We start from the raw sequence: 17183 nt of genomic DNA, 5'->3' as shown, positions 1-17183 counted from the left end.
CCCCAAATATCTAAAAATCTTCTTCTTCTTCTTCTTCTTCTTCTTCTTCTTCTTCTTCTTCTTCTTCTTCTTCTTCTTCTTCTTTTTAAAGAAAAGTGTTATCTATATATATATATATATATAAAAGGGTATTTTTATTTTGAATAACTTTACATTTCATGTAAAATGTCAGTTGGCAAGAAAATGGGAAAATGATAACCCTTGTCTAAAAAAAATGATGGTTTCATTAAAGAATGTGGATTTACTGCTGTGTTCCGGGTTTGTGTTGCTGCTTCAGACAACATTGGCCTTTTTAAGAGTGTATTTGTTTTTATTTTTTGTGTATGAGTGTTTGCCTACCTGTATGCATGTGCACTGTTTATGTGCCTGGTACCCTCAGAAGAAGGCATAAGGTCCCGAGGGATGGGAATTTTCAGGCAGTTGTGAGCCACCATGTGGGTGCTGGGAACTGAGCCCAGATCCAGTTCAAAAGCAGCCAGTATCCTTAACTGCTGGGCCAGCTCTCTGGTCACCATTACTGACATTTTGGAGAAACACTTGGAGAAATCAGAACAAGTGTCCTGCAATGGTATTTTTGTACCACACACGAATACAGTGAAACCCTGGCCCCAGTGTGATGTGTGAGAGAAAATCGAGGACATGGCTGTCCATGGACTCTTCTCATACATCAGCATGGCTGGGACCTGGATCTTGGACTAGATAGGTCCAGAAGCATGTGTATTCAACACCCTCCTTTCAGTGCTAGGCAGGCACTCTCCTGACTGAGCTGTCTCTCTAGCCCTGCAACTCACTGTTTTAAGAGGCAAACTCATGACAGAAATCGTAAGCTATTGAAAGAAGCCTCAGCTCTAGGAGATTTGCACTCAAGATGCAAGGAGCCAAATCTGGAAGTCAAACCTGCCACCAGGCTGCCCATGGCCTGCTGGGTCTGTTGTTCACTGTGGTAGCCATAGCCCTGCCTCACACAGAGTGGCTTCAGCACTTATGCAGCCATCCCCTGTGCTGATAGCGATGTCACGTTGCCCACATCATGGCTAGGGATGCAACTAGTGTGATGCCTGTCTGCTGCGGGATGGAGAAGTCAACCTCAGTTTTCTTGTCATTGTTTTAAAAAAGACCCCCCACTCTGTGTGTGTGTGTCTGTGTGTGGTCCGTGCCCACAGAGGTCAGAAGAACCTATAGGAGGGCCTGGAGCTGTAGTTACAGGCTGTATTTAGTTGTCCAAAGGGGATGCTAGGAACTGAACCCTGGACCTCTGAAGAGTGGCATCTGATCTCAACTACTGAGCCATCTCTTTAGCCCATTGTTTCTAATGAGTCCCCAGCTGCCAGAGCTCCAAGCTCTCAGGCCAGCTTGTGGCTTCTTTGCTGCAAAGTAAAAAGGACAGAAGATAAAGACAAAGAGAACAAAGACTCAAGCCATATGCAGCACGCAGGGGACAGAAGCTCATCAGCTAAGGGCTTGGCTACTCCCCTGACCATACATGGCTTGGCAAGGGCTTTCCTGGGACTACCTCTAGCCCTGCCTCCCAAGCGTTCCCAGCTGGTGTCTTACAAGTGGGAGACACAGGCGGACAGTGCCAGTGAGAGAGAAGCTTGCCAAGGAAGCCTGTTAGAAATGGTAAGTATTAGCATCTTTCCTCAGCCTAACCTTTTTTTCTCTCACTGTGAACCAGTTCCAGGACTTTTAAGGTTCGATCTCCTGGTTCAATACATATAGCTTTATCCTTAAGATGACAAAGTCCTGGAGCTTGGTTTTTAATTATTTTCCTAGGTGCAAAATAGTAATTTAAAAAAGTTCTCATCACATATGTGCTGATTTCACCTTTCACTTGATATGAAGCTTTTCTTGTTAAGCCTTCTGTTCAAAGGGATACAGGGGAGGTATTTCAGCTCACTCCATTTCCTGCTGGGAGCCTTGGGTTTGGACCAGCGACTTCGTCTTTCCTCCATCAGTCTTCTGCCTGCTGCTTTCTCAGCAGTGTGGACAAGAGCGTCCACCTTTCTTACCGATGTGTGATGCATATTTGGTTGTGACTCACCCAGGGAAGTTTGCTAAATCAGGAAATCAAGAGGCTTTTTTATTTCTCTGTGTGAGTCCTAGGCTTTATAGATGCAAAAAATTATATATATATTAACTTGAAATATGTAGATATTAATATACCTATTAACTTGAAAGTAGCAGTAGAACTAGCTGGAAGTGGTGAAAAGGGAAGATAGTGGGGTACCAGAATCATGCTCAAAGTACTTTATATGTTTAGATGAAAATGGCCTTGTATACAACATATAACTTAAAAGCACACAATAGTATATAACATGTAACTAATGTATTACATACAAACATTATATATTTCAAAGTTAGGATGCTTTGGTTATAAATATTAGTTTATAAGCCTTAATTATTTTTCTACTTGTTCTAGGAGAAACAACAGAAAGTTAAAAAAAAAAATAGAAGCCAAACTCTTGTCAATTTTTGCCCATTCAGTGCCCCATTACCAGCTATTAGATTTGTTTCAGCAGTGTCTCGGATGGCTCTTTCATTAATATGGCAGTTTCAGGGTCAATCTGAACCAAGATCAAGTTGTTAAAGGGTATACTGAAGCAGTTTATGTACTAGAGCATTTCTGGGTCAATGCACCTTAAATTTGTGAACTTCCCTGAAAATAACTCAGGTGGCTACCAATGGGTGAGTGAGTAAAGAAACAGCGGAGTACTTATATTAAATACCTAGTCAGTATATATGAGTGTGTATATACAAATATATATGTAGATGATATATCCAGCCTTTACGGAGGAGATTCCAAGGTTTTCACAGCCTGAGGGGCTCAGAGGACATTATGCTGAAGAAGGTAGGCCGTAAACAGCTGTTGCAGGTATCACGTGGGATTTGAAAAGAAGTGATGAGGAGTCCAAGGAGTTAGGGAGACCTGAGACCTAACCCAGGATTTACCACTGACCTCTGGAAGGAAGCTCACCTTGGTCTAGGTTTCCTCACCTGGGCTGTGGGGATAATAATACCATCCTCGTGGGAAGTCCTCAGAACGGTGTCCGTGGCAGTCACTGTCCTGTTGCGTCTTTCCCATCATAAGTAGCAAACTCCTGAGGGATACTAAGGGCTGTTAAAAACATACTATAGCCATGACACCGACTGACCATTCGGTTCCTTTCACGATGGCTGCCTGGTGCTGACAATTTAATCGACAAGCTGAGTGGCCCCCCATGCCAGCTCTGTGCCAGACAGGCCTTGAAACACATGACATCGTGGGAGTCACATCGGCCCAGAACATTTGCTGGCTGGAAGGAGCTGCCGCAGACAGTGGATCCCTTGGACTTTTCCTGGAAGGTGGGCAGGAGAAGCACTACCCCATTTCCAGAATGGGAAAACGGAGCCTGGCAGGATAGAGGGCTGATGAGGATATAGAGACCAGAAAGTTGGTCTTCTCCAAGACCGTACAACTTCAACGTGGCAGAGGCTGTATCCACACCCAGATCAGGCGGCCCAGAGCCCGGGTTTGCCTCACCACCACACCCCTCTCCCTCCAGCTGCGTCTCTAAGACGGCACTATGCCATCCTTTCTTCACCATGACAGCATGACACTGTGTTTCTACAAAATATGAAAGTCTGTCTAAAATTGGCCCAAACCTTCGTCATCCGAAGGTCAACAAACAACGCATGCAAAGGCCCACTTGTTGCTTGCAGCCCTCTTCCATCTCTTCCAAAGGAAGCTTTGTCCGTGGCCCCCTGACATCACTGCTGATGAGATAAGTCTGGACAGCTGAATACACCATAGTGATCAGCAAGCGCCCTTGGGGCACCTGTAGGCGTGGGTAGTGCCAGGGCCAGGGAAGGCCACCGGCTAAGCCATAGCATGGCAGCAGGGAAGGGACTTGGTAGAACAAGGGAAATATGTGCAAATCAGTGCAAACTGGAATGATGGACAGGGAAGGGGGAGCAGAAAGGAGCCACCAGAGACATTGGCAGAACCTGACCTTAAGAAGAGGCATGCGTGGGAATACGGAATGCTGTAAGAAGGAAGTTTATTTATCGCTCACACACCACTGGGAAAGGATAAACCAGGCGCCGAGTGAGTCCCAGGCAGAGCAAGGATAAGTCCACGTCTACGCTGCCCTGACCAGTTCAGCTCACGACCAGAGCCTCCAATTTCAAACTTGGTAAAAACAAGGCAAAACAAAACAAAACAAACAAACAAACAAATAAAAAAGGCAGCCTCGTCTCTCCCAGGTTAACTCGGGAAGGTGGTTAATAGTCAGGGCTTACACCATGCCGCTTGGGGGCGCTGGTCTGCTCTACGCTGAAAGTATGGCTAAGCACTTCGGAATTCTCACAGCGCTCCCCTTGAAAGGCATTCTGGGAAAAGGCGATTTTCAATGCCTTGGGCTCCTCAGTCTAGCCCTGGCTGGGGAGCGGAGGGTGGGAAGGAAAGACTCCCTGCCGTGGGCACGGCTCTCCACTACCTCCGGCTCCCACGTCTACTGCTCTGAGAACTGAGAAGCGCTGTGAAGCCCATCTCTGGGTTCAGCACATCTTTGATGGGGTTGCTGTGGCTTGGAGGCCGAGGTTCAGGAGGTTGCTAACCGTCCCCGGGAGTTTTAATGCTTCTTTCTCTCTTGCAGAGTTTTTCACTGAACTTTACACTGCCGTCGAATACAGTAAGTACAGTAGTGAGACCTCCGACTCCAGGCAAGTCAGTGAAGGTCTAAGTAGAACTTACAGTGGGAGCTCCAGAACATCGTCCCACGCCACGTGCCCTGAATATTGTGTTGAGCGGTGCTGAGGGCAATGCTTGTTTGTTTGCTTCTTTGTTTTCATTTAAATTGTCCCCTCCCTCTCTTTGGTGTGTGTGTGTGTGTGTGTGTGTGTGTGTGTGTGTGTGTGCGCGTGTGTGTGTGATGAGTGTACATGTGCTATGGCATGCCCATGGAAATCAAGACAACTTGCTGGAAGGAATCCGTTTTCTCCTTCTACCAAGTGGCTTCAGGGATTGAACTCAGGCATTTGCAGCAACTGCCTATACCCACCGAGCAATCTCTCCAGCCCTGAGAACGATGTTTTTTAACAACAACAACAAAAAGTGCAAATGTACATTTTGAAAAAGAAAACCAAAGCTTTAAATTCCCATCAGCAGAGAACACGGGAGTGGCGCCCCCTGCTGTCTGACTTTACATGAACGCCAACTTGTTCTTCCTACCGTGTTCTTACTCTGCGTATAATTTTGTACCTTAAATATTCAGTATGTATAACCACAACTGAGAATAGTCACCTTATGTCTTCAAATGATTTTTTTATGTAATGAGTTCCAGATGGGAATAATGTATGACAAGCATCATTATAGATAAGACTTCATTTCTTTCTTTCTTCCTTTTCTTTTTCTTTCTTTCTTTCTTTCTTTCTTTCTTTCTTTCTTTCTTTCTTTCTTTCTTTCTTTCCTTCCTTCCTTCCTTCTTTTTTCTTTCTTTCTTTCTTTTTCTTATTTTGAGACAAGAGTTCCTAGTGTAGCTCTGATTGGCCCTGAGCCTGCGATGCTTCTGCTTCCACCTCCTAGTGCACATACCACCATGTCTGGCTTCGTCTGTATTTGACATTACTCCGTTAGTGTGGAGGGTGGGAAGAGAGTGATTGGGCCAACCAAGAATTTGAGTTTTCAGCGGGTAACGCTATTGTCATGGCTGTGTAACCTAGGGCTGTGCTAGCTTACACAAGTCACTTCCCTTCCCTTGCTCTTCTCATCTGTAAAATGGAGGCCATGTTGGTCCTGCTTCACTGGGCATTGTAAAGTGTGGCCAGTCGATATGGGAAAAGGGCTTGGACAGCCTGGCATGTAGTGGCTGCTTTAGGTATAGAATTAACAGGTGTTCATGACAGCAGAAATCTCATCAAGACAAACAGGATGTAAACAGAAAGGCAGCCATGCTGCCTAGGAGGGGTGGAGAGTTCCCCTTCCCTACCTTCAGGATCTAGAGAAGCCAGCTTCTCCCCTGCTCTTGGGCTCCCCTAGATGCCTCTGTGTTCCAGGTGTTAATGCCTTAAAAAGTTATTTATTCAGGAACTGGATCTTGCCTGTAGCCCAGGATAGCCTTGAACTCAAGATCTCTCTGCCTTCCAAGTTCTGTGATCAAAGTCTGTACCTCACTGTGCCGGATACGTTTTTATTTTTTGCCCTAACCAGCCTGAGTACATTTCTGAACTTTGAAGACAGGAGACTTTGCCTGAAATAACGGTGGACTCTTCCCACCATCCGCAGAAAGACCCTGCTTCCCACCAGGGCAGGGCCCCAGGGTTATGAGAGGGCGTGGGGTCGTGTTTGTGTGAAAGCAGTCATCTAATGAACAACAGGGAGCGCTGCCAACATCCCTGATGGGAGGAAAGAGGCCTGTTCTGGAGTTCAAGTGCTCAAGTTCAGGTTGGAGTCATCAGTGGCAATGTGGTCACCAAGGTCACCGAGAGGATGAAACAAAAGTAGACCCGGCTAGTGTGTGAATGCTTTAAAGGGGTGACAGAAGGTCATGATTGTGGTGCTCATGTGATCCCTAAAACCCCCAGAGGTGACTTCCTATTTTGTTTATTTGTTTATTTATTTATTTATCTTTTCCATTTCATGTCTGCATATGTGGTATGCATTCATGTGTGTGCATGTTTTGCGTTTGTGTGTGTGTGTGTGTGGGCCCATGCTAGGTATCCACATGCTGGGCCAGTACCCTGCCACTGAGCCCCCAGGACCCAGGGTGACTCCACACAGCAGTGTACACAGTTGCTCGTGTAAATCTTCCTTCCCAGAGATGCATTTGACCTATCTCAGACAGGAGAGGCAGGTAGCACCCCTCCTTCCTCAAGTGGAGACACGGACCGGAAGGATTAGCGCGCTGTTCCGTGTGGGCTCATCTCAGGCCCATGGACCATCCATGGATGCCACTTGCTCTACTGTGTGTTTGAAAACAGACACGGCTTCCTTAAGAAGGTTCCATATGAAGCCTTACTGCAGTGTCTACATTTTCTCCTAGTAGGGACACGGCGGGGGGGGGGGGGGGGGGTGCTGGCCCCAGCCCCAAGGCTAGGGACAGGAGACAGAACGTGTTGCAGCAGATTCACCAGGTGGATAGTGATTCACCAGGTGGATAGTGAAGACGTCACTCAACTTTTGGAATTTGTTTTCTCGTAGCTTAATTTCACTCGAATTCTTCCTTGGGAAGCAGCCACACGAGGTTCTGTCTGTAGCTGCTACTGTTAATCTCTTAGGGGAAAGGTGACTATCGTAGGGTTTCTAGTGCTGCGGCAAAAACCATGACCAAAAAGCAAGTCGGGGGAGGGAAGGGTTTATTGTGCTTACACTTCCACACTGCTGTTCATCACTGAAGGAAGTCAGGACAGGAACTCACACAGGGCAGGATCCTGGAGGCAGGAGCTGATGCACAGGCCATGGAGGGCTGCTGCTTACTGGCTTGCTCTCCATGGCTTGCTCAGCCTGCTTTCTTATAGAACCCAGGACCACCCGCCCAGGGATGGCCCCACCTCCCCCATTGATCACTAATTGAGACAATGCCCTACAGCTGGATCTCATGGAGGCATTTCCTCAACTGAGGCTCCTTCCTCTCTGATGACTCTAGCTTGTGTGGAGTTGACACAAAAATCTAGCCAATACGGTGGCCTTCAGGGATTTGGCTCCACCATTAGCAGGATGCTTTGCTTGATGTGCGCCCTACAGGTTTTGTTTTCTTATATGGCCTATTCTCCTTTCACACAGACTTCCTCTCCAGTTGCCACGAGTGCCAGAGCCACAGTAAGTGTTCAGGTAAGTGAGCAAGCCTTGGCTCTGTCATCCGTAACGTGAGGGTGCAGTGTTCCCACACCTCTTGCATTTACTTTGAGGATCAGCATTTGACTTGTGAACTGTCGCCAAGCCCAGGAATAGACTTAATAATTATTCCTATGACCACTCCTGCTCAAAAGCAAAAGAGAGACTGTGAAACCACAGGCCCTGGGGCTGAAGGGATGGCTCAGCAGTGAAGGGCACTTACCTAAGACCCCCGTTTGGTTCCCAGCACTCACAGGATAGCTTAAACTGCCTGCAACCCAGTTCCTGAGGCTCTTACGTCCTCTTCTGACCTCCGCAGGCTCCTGCATGTATAGGTCCGTATAGATACACAACAGACATACAAACAAACAAAAACAGACACATGTACGTAGGCAAATTCACAGAGCACAGAGAAAAGCAGCCAGAGATAGAAGAGTTTATACTTATGCTTGTATCTGTATGTTGGTAACCAGACAAAACCCATCTGCAGCAATAGACTTCAGAGTAGTGGTCACCCACTACTCTGAGGTTTGGGGAGCATTCTAAGTCTTGATCTGAGCATCAGTTATATGTACGAAATATTATTCTGCAAACAGTCCTCATTCTGCATATTGGTGACATGAATTTTTACTCTTTCATAAAAATCACATAATGTTATGGGACCCAGTGTTGTATTTGTTGCATATATATGGTTTTGCATATTGTCTTTAGTCTAATTTCCAAAAAAAAAAAAAAAAATCTGCAAACCTCAGACCTTATGGTGCTACAAGCATAACTGTTAACAGTCAGAGTAAAGTACACACTTGAAAACTGACTAATGTGTTTAATACAAATGTTTTCAAAATAATTTCAGATGGCATGGGGTATACTAACAGCACTGACTTTTGTTTTCTCTCTATACGCTATTCTTTTTAATATAGTATTTTTATTTGTTCCTTTTGAATTTCATGCTTGCGCACAGTGTGTTGCAATTATATTCATTCCCCACTCCCAACTCCAGCTCTTCTCAGATATCCCCACACTCCTCTCCCCTGGAAACCTCATGTCTTCCCCCCTCCCCCTTAATAACCCACTGAATCTAAACTGTGCTGCCCTTACACACACAGTTTTGGAGCCAACCACTGGAGTATGGCCCAAGGACCAAACCGCTGAAGAAAACTAACTCTCCCCCTCCTGAAAGCCATTTACCGTCAATATCTCCTCAACTAGTTGTGGCAGCTCACATGCCCTGCCTCGAGCTCTGCTAGATGACTGACCGGCTTCATCTTGTGCAGACAACCACAGCTACTGTGGGCTCATGGTGGGATGCTCCTGTCTTGAGCATCAGACCCTGTTTTGCCCTAGTCTCCCTTGACTTCTGGCCCTTCTGCCTCTCCCCACTCTTCTGAAACATTCCTTGAGCCATAGGGGAGGAGGCAAAATATAGAGATCCATTCACAACTGAGCACTCTACAGGCGCTGATTCTCTGCGCTTTGACTAGCTGGGTCTCTATGTTAACCGCCATCCACAGTACAGAGAGAGATAGAAGAGAGAGAGAGGAAAAGAAAAGAATTGACTTTTTCAGACAGGAGGCAGATGGCATCCGACTGTGGCTGTGACGTGTACCTTGACTCTTCTGAGAGATAGTTTGTGCTTCTGTTTCCTGGGACTCCTGCTCAAATTTTTTTTTTTTTTTTTTTTTAGTTGAGCATTTTTCTAGTAGATGATCACCATTCCAAAATAGATTAAACATTAATTAGATCCTAGGAGAGCAAGTTACCAGTCATATATGTTACAAATATCTTTTGAAGTATTTCTCCAATGCATCCAGGGCCCATACACCTTTTTGTTGGTTTCTTTTTAATCACTGACTGTACCCTCTATTCTCGAAGCATCTGTGCTTCCCTGACCCTGTTTTATCTTTCTGAGCTAGGATTGTGGCCCCTCTGTTGGGCTGGCAGCCGGAATCCCATCCCTGCTGGCCACAGCTCTGCTGGTGGCCTTGCTGTTTACCTTGATTCAGCGAAGAAGGAGCTTCGATGGATCCATTGAGGTGATGGCTGCTTCCTTGGGGGTGAATGTTTAGCTCGAATCAGCATCATCAGATGAAAAGAATATGAGGGAAGACAAGAGACAAAAAAAGTGATGACGTAGCTGTCCATGTTAAGACCAGAGAATGTGTGTGGACCCCTGACATCCCATTCAACATGCTTTCACAGCATGATATACCTGTGTCAGGTAGCCTCAGGGCTCCAGTTTCACTCTCTACTCATGAACAGTTGTGCTTGTTTTTATACTGGTAGATGTTAACATGGGAGATAGAAAGCCTGGGCTCTAATCCTGGACGATGTGAACCTAGACAGGTGACTCAGCATTTCCTATGCCTTGGTTAGTTCAGCTCTGTCATGGGTATCACAAAACTCTCCTCTCAGGCCGGGGGTGTAACTCATGACCCGGTGCTTGCCTTGAATGTGCAAGGGTGTGGGATCCACCCCCAGCACCCCAAACAACAATAAGGAACCCTAGCACATGCACACAAACACTACCTACTGTGGGGGGTAGGGACAGTTGTAAGGGCAGCCTGAGGCAATGGGGGATAATACCATTACGTCGTGGATACACATGTACTGACAGGCTAGAAACTGGATATGTGGTAAGAAGTACTGTGGGGGATGGTGACATTATTTATTTAGGCAATAGTTTAACTTTTGGTGTTCTTCAAAATGACCTAGAAGGCTGAAATATATCAATCAGCAAGCCAATGAAAGCAGGAATTTCTGGAGCTGGAGAGATGGCTCAGTAGTTAAGAGCACTAGTTGATTTTCCAGAGGAACTGGGGTTCCATTCCTAGCACCCACTTGATGGCTCACAACCGCCTGTACCTTTAGTCCTAAGGGATCCAACACCCTTTTCTGGCCTCCACATGTATGTGGTATATACACATACATGCAGGCAGACACACAAACACATAGATAGATAGATAGATAGATAGATAGATAGATAGATAGATAGATAAGAATTTCTAATGGTAGAATAGTGTCATTGTCCTAAAAACATTTAGGGGAGCTGGTTTGATTGTTTGTGGCAGTGGGGATCAAGTCCAGGATTTACCAAGTACTGGGCAAGAACTCTACTCACTGGCCTCTCAACCCAATACAATTTTTATGATGTCTATAGTCCTCCTGTGCATTGGTAGAACAACATCCTTAATTAATAATAAAATAGAATAGCTTAAAATTGAACAACAAATGTGAATGAGGTCTCTTGACCTCTCTATCAACCGTTACAGGGCTGGTGGTGCTAGCAGCAATGCATGCACTGAGCAAGGGGCTGGGATGAAGTAGGATGGCTCAAGGTTTTGCCATGCTGTTTAAAACAGCAGCTTAAAACTTTCAGCTTCTGGAATTCCCATTAACACCTCATGATTACCATTGGCTACTGGTAACTGGGAATATTTCAAGAGCACAGGAGGATTACTGTAACCCAAAATGTATGTCAGTGTGCAAAGCAGAGTACAGAGAACCCAGCTACCGGCTCACAGCCAGTCTTGTTCCGTGTCTACTCCTGTTCGCATCTTCACGATCCCAACCCTGGAACTATTGTTGAGTAGGAATGCTTCTTGGGTCTCTCTGTTCATTGTGCTCAAGGTGGGCTCTTGTCTGCATGCAGGTTGTGTTTTAAAGGCTTCTGGCAAGTCTGATGTGCACTGTGGTTTAAGACACAACAATTTGAGTGGTTGCAGCTGTGGTCCTTCTCTACTGATTTGCTTGTTCATTTGTTTGTTTGTTTGTTGATAACCACTTTAGGAAAGTGAGAGACCATGTGAAATTTCAGAACTCTATGACAATCCCAAAATATCCGAGGTAAGAACTTTTGATTGTAATCCCCACGTGTGACTGAAAGTTAGCAGGAGAAAGGTTTTTAAGCCTCACTCGCTCACAGGTGCCCTGTGAGGGCCTGGGAAAGGGAGACAACTAAATACAGGAAAGCACACAGGAGGTGATCGGTGTGTCTTATTGACCACCGAATTCGAAGTGGTAAAGTCTGACCTAGCACACAGAAGTCACCATGTTCTGTGCCCAGTACTGCAAATTAATACAGCAACAGCAAAAAAGGAAATCAACTTAATATATTTTTGTTAATGGACAAAGGAAATAGATATACGGCCATCTTAATAGGAGAAAAGGTGTTTTTAAAGGGCAAGTCACTTATGCTAAAGCTCTTTATTTATTTAGTGTGTGCACATGCATATGTTTGAGCATGTATACCATGGGTGTGTGTAGGGTCAGGGGACAATTACAGGTGTCAGTCCTTACCTCCCACCTTGCTTAAGAAGAATCTCGTTGTTTTCCTCTGCGGATGCTTGTCCATAAGCTCTGTGGTATTCTCCTGTCTCTGCTGCCCATCCTCCTGTCAGAGTACTGGGATTACAGAGCTTACACTATGCCTGGCTTTTATGTGGGTACTAGGGATTCAAACTCAGATCCTTACCCTTGCCAGCAGCTACCATTTCTCCCCATCCCTTGATATAGACTTTCAAGGTAAGCTAGAATAAGAATTTCACTTGAAAAGTGACACCTAAGTGAATTGTCTTTAAGATCAGAAATAAATCAAGAGTGTTTGCCACTTGTATTCAGCACTGGACTTTAGGTCCTAACCTACAGAATGGGATAAGAAAAAGCAAATATAACATTGAGAAGAAAGGAGTAAAATTATCATAATTTGCAAATCATAGATGGCTGTCAACATAGAAAAACTCAATAATCTACAGATAAATTATTGGACTTAGAAAAACAGTTGAATAAGTTTATTGTATATAAAAACAAAACACAGAATTTATCTGTGAGGTAGAACACTCAGTGCACATGAACAAAGGCTTAGGTTTGCTTTCTAGCACTGAAAAAAAATTCAAAAGCAATGTGCATTTCTTAATATCAATAGCTATCAGATTAAAAAAACAGGAATTTTATAAAATCCTATTTTACAGTGGTATTAAAATATATAGAATGCCAAACAACAAAACTGATAGATGTCTAATCCTAGCATGGAAATAATAAAACCTAGTAAAAATCACTCAACAATAGCTAAGTTATGAAGGTTGTGTACTGTTGTCCTGGATAGGAAGACTCAACTACCTAAAGATGTCAGCCACCACAAATTCCTAGTACTTTCTGTATCTCTGTAGTCAGTGTGGAGCTGGAGGAATGGCTCTGCAGTTAACCATACTTACTGCTTTTTCTGAAGACCTGGGTTCAGTTCCCAACACCCATGTGACATCTCACAATGGTCTATAGCTCTTACTCTAGGGCATCTGTACTCTGCTGACCTCCTTGGATACCAAGGACATGTGCTTTTAGGCAAAACATTCGTATGCGTAACATTCTTAAAAAACTAAAATAAACACATTTGTTATATAAATCCTAACCCACTTTTCAATAAACTTAGTAAGGTGCTAAAGTTTACAGGGACTAAGCATGAGAAGACTAACAAAAAATGAACACATGGGACAAATGAAAGAGAAAAGCAAGAGCGTAGGTTTGAATCCAACCATATCAATGATTAGATGTAAGTGGCCTAAATAGCTTCAGTTACAAGGCAGAGAGAGTCAGTTTGGCTGTAAAGGCAATGCCCAAATTTATAAGAATCTACAGAACAGCACTTTATAAAGACTTGAATAGATTAAAAGTTAGAGGATAGAGACACTTTGCCAACAATAATTAACCAGAGTTGTATGGCATGAAAAATCCTTGAAGGCAACAGCTCAGGCAACTGTAGATGCCACTCATTCCCTGCCACACATGGGTCAGTGTCTTTCCTCTCCCAGTTCCCACCATCTTGCCAACAATTGCTTCAAATGTTTGGTCTGAGTTTTGCTGTTTCTGTTCAAGGGTCAATATGGTTCTTTGAGGCTATCTTGGCCAGAAGCAGAAGTCTGTACTATATTCTTTTTAAAATCTGTTTGTGTTCTCAAGAATCCTAGGGGGTCACCCACACATGAGATGAACCCACGAGGTGCCCAAGAAAGCCACATATATGTGAAGACTGTCTCTGGAAGTGAGGAGCCCCTGCCCGACACCTACCGTCCTCCCGAAGAAATAGAGAGAAGAAGAGGACTGTGGTGGCTCGTGCCCAGACTGAGCCTAGAATGATATGGCTTTATCAGGACCGGGAACAGAAACAGGGCTGAAAACCCCAGTGATCTGTGCTTGGGATCTATGCTTGGAGAGGTGAGGAGCTGCAGCCTCTCATTCCACATAAATTTCATTTATAGATCTGCGATGCCTCTTTAGGGGGTGGCTGCAATAAGGTTCATTCAACCTCAGACCTTTCGGTTTAACTGCCCCTACAACCCAGGTGAGCTGCTGGGCATCCAGAGACATTTGCTTTTGGGAAATGGGTGTGGCTTCTGAGTGTCCTGCCTTCTCCTTTACCTGCTCCAACTCTTACCTTAAAAAAATATAATAAAGCGATGGGAGTTGGCTTTTCTGGGTACCTTGGCTAAAGCCAGCTTAGCACAACTTAGGACATGAGCAAACCTTATAGAAGACGTGTGAAAGAAGCCATTTCTTCTTTCTGAAGATCTCAGGGTAAAGTTCGCACGAGCCACACATGCCCTTACAAAAGGAAGCATGTGGCTGATTCGTGGCACACAGCAGAGAAGGGGTTAAGGACTTCGGTGTCAGACATGCCACTAAGCAGCTGCAAGAATTCTGAGGTCCCCTACCCTCCTCAAGACTGTTTTGGGTTTTATAAAAGAGGGGAGACTATTCTGTGCCTCATTTGGCCATTTGGGAAAAATTACAAAAGAAATAAAGGGAAGTGGTTTCCACTTAGTAGACACTAGAAGCCTTAATTCTCACTCCTCACCCTGTTTTCCCAGCTCTTCTCATTCTGCTTTGTCTGACCAAGTCAGGCAGTTGCTCTGCAGTGCTGTTATCCATAGTCACAAAGTCAACAAGGAGATCTTGATTTTTATCATTCTCCGTGGCCTGCAATCCAAATTGTTGACATTTAGAAATAACTCTAATTGCCGCTAGCAGCCTACTCACTTCAACTCTGGACACCATTTGTCCTTATGTGTCAACCAAGTTCCTCATTCTAAGTACAGAGACCTGTGTTACACCTGACGTGTTGACCTTTAGGATGCCAAAGTCTTGGGTGGTCAGTCTTCATTGCCAGCTTGGTGGGATTTAGAAACACCATGGAAACACAGCTCCAGAGGATTTAGCTGAGCAAGAAGGCCTACATGAATGTGGAGAGCACCATTCCACGGCCTGGGGTTCTGGAGTGAATAAAAGGGAATCCAAGTTGAACACACGGAATTCATCACTCTCTGCTTCCTGACTATAGATAAAATGTGTGACCAGCTCCTGCCTCTGTGCCTCCCTGCCATGATATACTATACCCTCAAACTGTAAGCCAAGATAAGTCTTTCCACCCTTTAGTTATTTTATCAGACATTTTATCATCATAATAATGAGAGAAGTAACTAATATAAAATTGATATTCATGTTTTAATGAGGCATTTTGCTTTGAAGTATCATAAAGAAGAGATGTTTGTGAGGGAGAAAGATCAAGAGGACCAAAGATGAACACAGGGCCAAAAGGATGGGTTGGTATGTCCACACCTGTCATACAAGGGGAATCTACAGATGATTTCACCAGCTTGGGCCAGGCCTTTGCCTTCACTTCCCCAGATGGCTTCCTGGTGGCCTGGTCATGGCTACCATGTGCATGGCCACTGCCTTGGAGCAAGCTGTGCTTCGAGGTGGAAGAGCTGAGGTCTCAGGGCATCTCTGGAAACATCCACAATCTCCAAGAGCCACCTTGGTATTCCTGGGAGCCATTTTTTTTTCATATGGGGCCTCTGGTTGTTCAGAAATGGTCCAATTTTTTGAGCAACAGAGAATGGTTCTGTAAACCCAATGGCCACCACACACACACTCTTCAAGGACCTCTGTAATTCAGTTATGTGTTGTTCTGTGGGCCCAGCTTCTAGATAAGTGCATTTGGACATCTTCAGGCAGCCATGTCCAGGCGTGCTAAACATTTATTGCTCTTACATGGCAGGGAAGGACCTTGGACTTCCTGCCTTGAGGAGACTGTAGCTTTGACGGTCAGCTCCAGCCCAGAATGTTGGTCACCTAGAGCCTCAGTTCTATACTTATAAAACTGACCCCAGCAGGCAGTTGTGAGGCCTATTTGAAATGCCTTGTAACTTATAAAATAAGGTGTAACTGTATCTTGGATACTTTATTTTAATTCTACTTACAATCAATTGCTTAGAATCTTTATTTCAAATTGTTTCTACTAAACTTGCAAGGTTCAGTTTTTCTGTTGGTATAAAATTTATTTTGTAATAAGGTGAAAATAAATGACCATTGTATGAATCTACGAAGTATCCATGGCTTTTCTTTCCCTACATTAAGGGTGCAACTTTTCCCTTTTCTTTTTTCTGCCTCCATCCCTCGGGTGCTGGCTAGAACCTAATTGTGCTTTCTCTAGCACTTTGGGCTTCTGTACTTTCTCTAGAGCCCCCTCCCTGCCTTTGTAGCAGGACTCCACTCTCCACGCTGAAAATTCAAGCATTGTGGTGTTTCATTCCTTCTTCCGTTCTCGTCCTCTCAACAACGGATACATCGAAAAGATCTGGATTCGGGGCGTTAGTCAGTCCCTGCTCTGATTCACCAGCCGGCCCTGTTGACTCTTCAGCGAGCTTTGAGGAAGTGGTTTCTCTAGTCATGGGGGGGGGGGTCCTGAATGAGATCCTGTGGTAGACTGGCATCTCTGACTCCAATGAGGCCAGGCAGGGAAAGAACCTGGGGCCCCAGCCTCCCTGAATTTAGTTTGCATCATCCTTAAGACACCTGCTGTTAATCCCCAGCCTGACCACAGCAGACCTTCCTGGAGACCTGTGCAGCCACAGTCATTCAAAGAACATCACTCAGCACCTCTCCATGCCGGCCCTGGCCCCAGTTATGGCTTTTTACCTCAAAGGCTCACACATGACTCGAAGCAGCCTGTGTGTTGGTTGAATAACAACCAACTACATGGCATAGGTTAAAACCAGTGTCCCCCAATTCTCTCTCATTTCCAAACCTGAACGCGAGAGGAGCAGGGAGTGATGGATAAAGCCAAGGTATCCGGAGAAGCATCTGTCAGTCATCAGGAGTGAGAAGACCTGTCTCTTCAAGGAGTTTGAGGCATGTCCTGCTACCCTGCTGGTAAACCTCTGGGTTCCCTGAGGATTTCTTGTTCCTAGACTCCTTAAGGTATTGGGAGAAGCTTGGATTCAAGTGGCCCTGTCACTTCAGGATCTCACTTCAGACTTGTGGCCTGGATGCCCATGAGACCTGGGCTCTGGGAGGACTGATGTCAGTTTCAAGACTTCCC

General features: G+C 45.1%; 1 protein-coding gene across 1 annotated transcript; it reads left to right on the top strand.

Moving 5' to 3' along the window:
• Window positions 1-1451: 1451 nt before the first annotated feature.
• Window positions 1452-15995, top strand: Opalin (oligodendrocytic myelin paranodal and inner loop protein). Its single transcript, XM_055591602.1, has 6 exons — window positions 1452-1620; window positions 4635-4670; window positions 7760-7807; window positions 9724-9843; window positions 11597-11653; window positions 13763-15995. The coding sequence occupies exons 1-6, from the start codon at window positions 1618-1620 to the stop codon at window positions 13937-13939; spliced, it is 441 nt and encodes a 146-aa protein (XP_055447577.1). The 5' UTR covers window positions 1452-1617; the 3' UTR covers window positions 13940-15995.
• The last annotated feature ends 1188 nt before the right edge of the window (window positions 15996-17183 follow it).

This window comes from Psammomys obesus, unplaced genomic scaffold (genome assembly GCF_907164565.1).
Source record: "Psammomys obesus unplaced genomic scaffold, mPsaObe1.curated_primary_1811, whole genome shotgun sequence".
NCBI lineage: Eukaryota > Metazoa > Chordata > Mammalia > Rodentia > Muridae > Psammomys > Psammomys obesus.
This window is presented reverse-complemented; position numbering and strand designations above follow the sequence as displayed.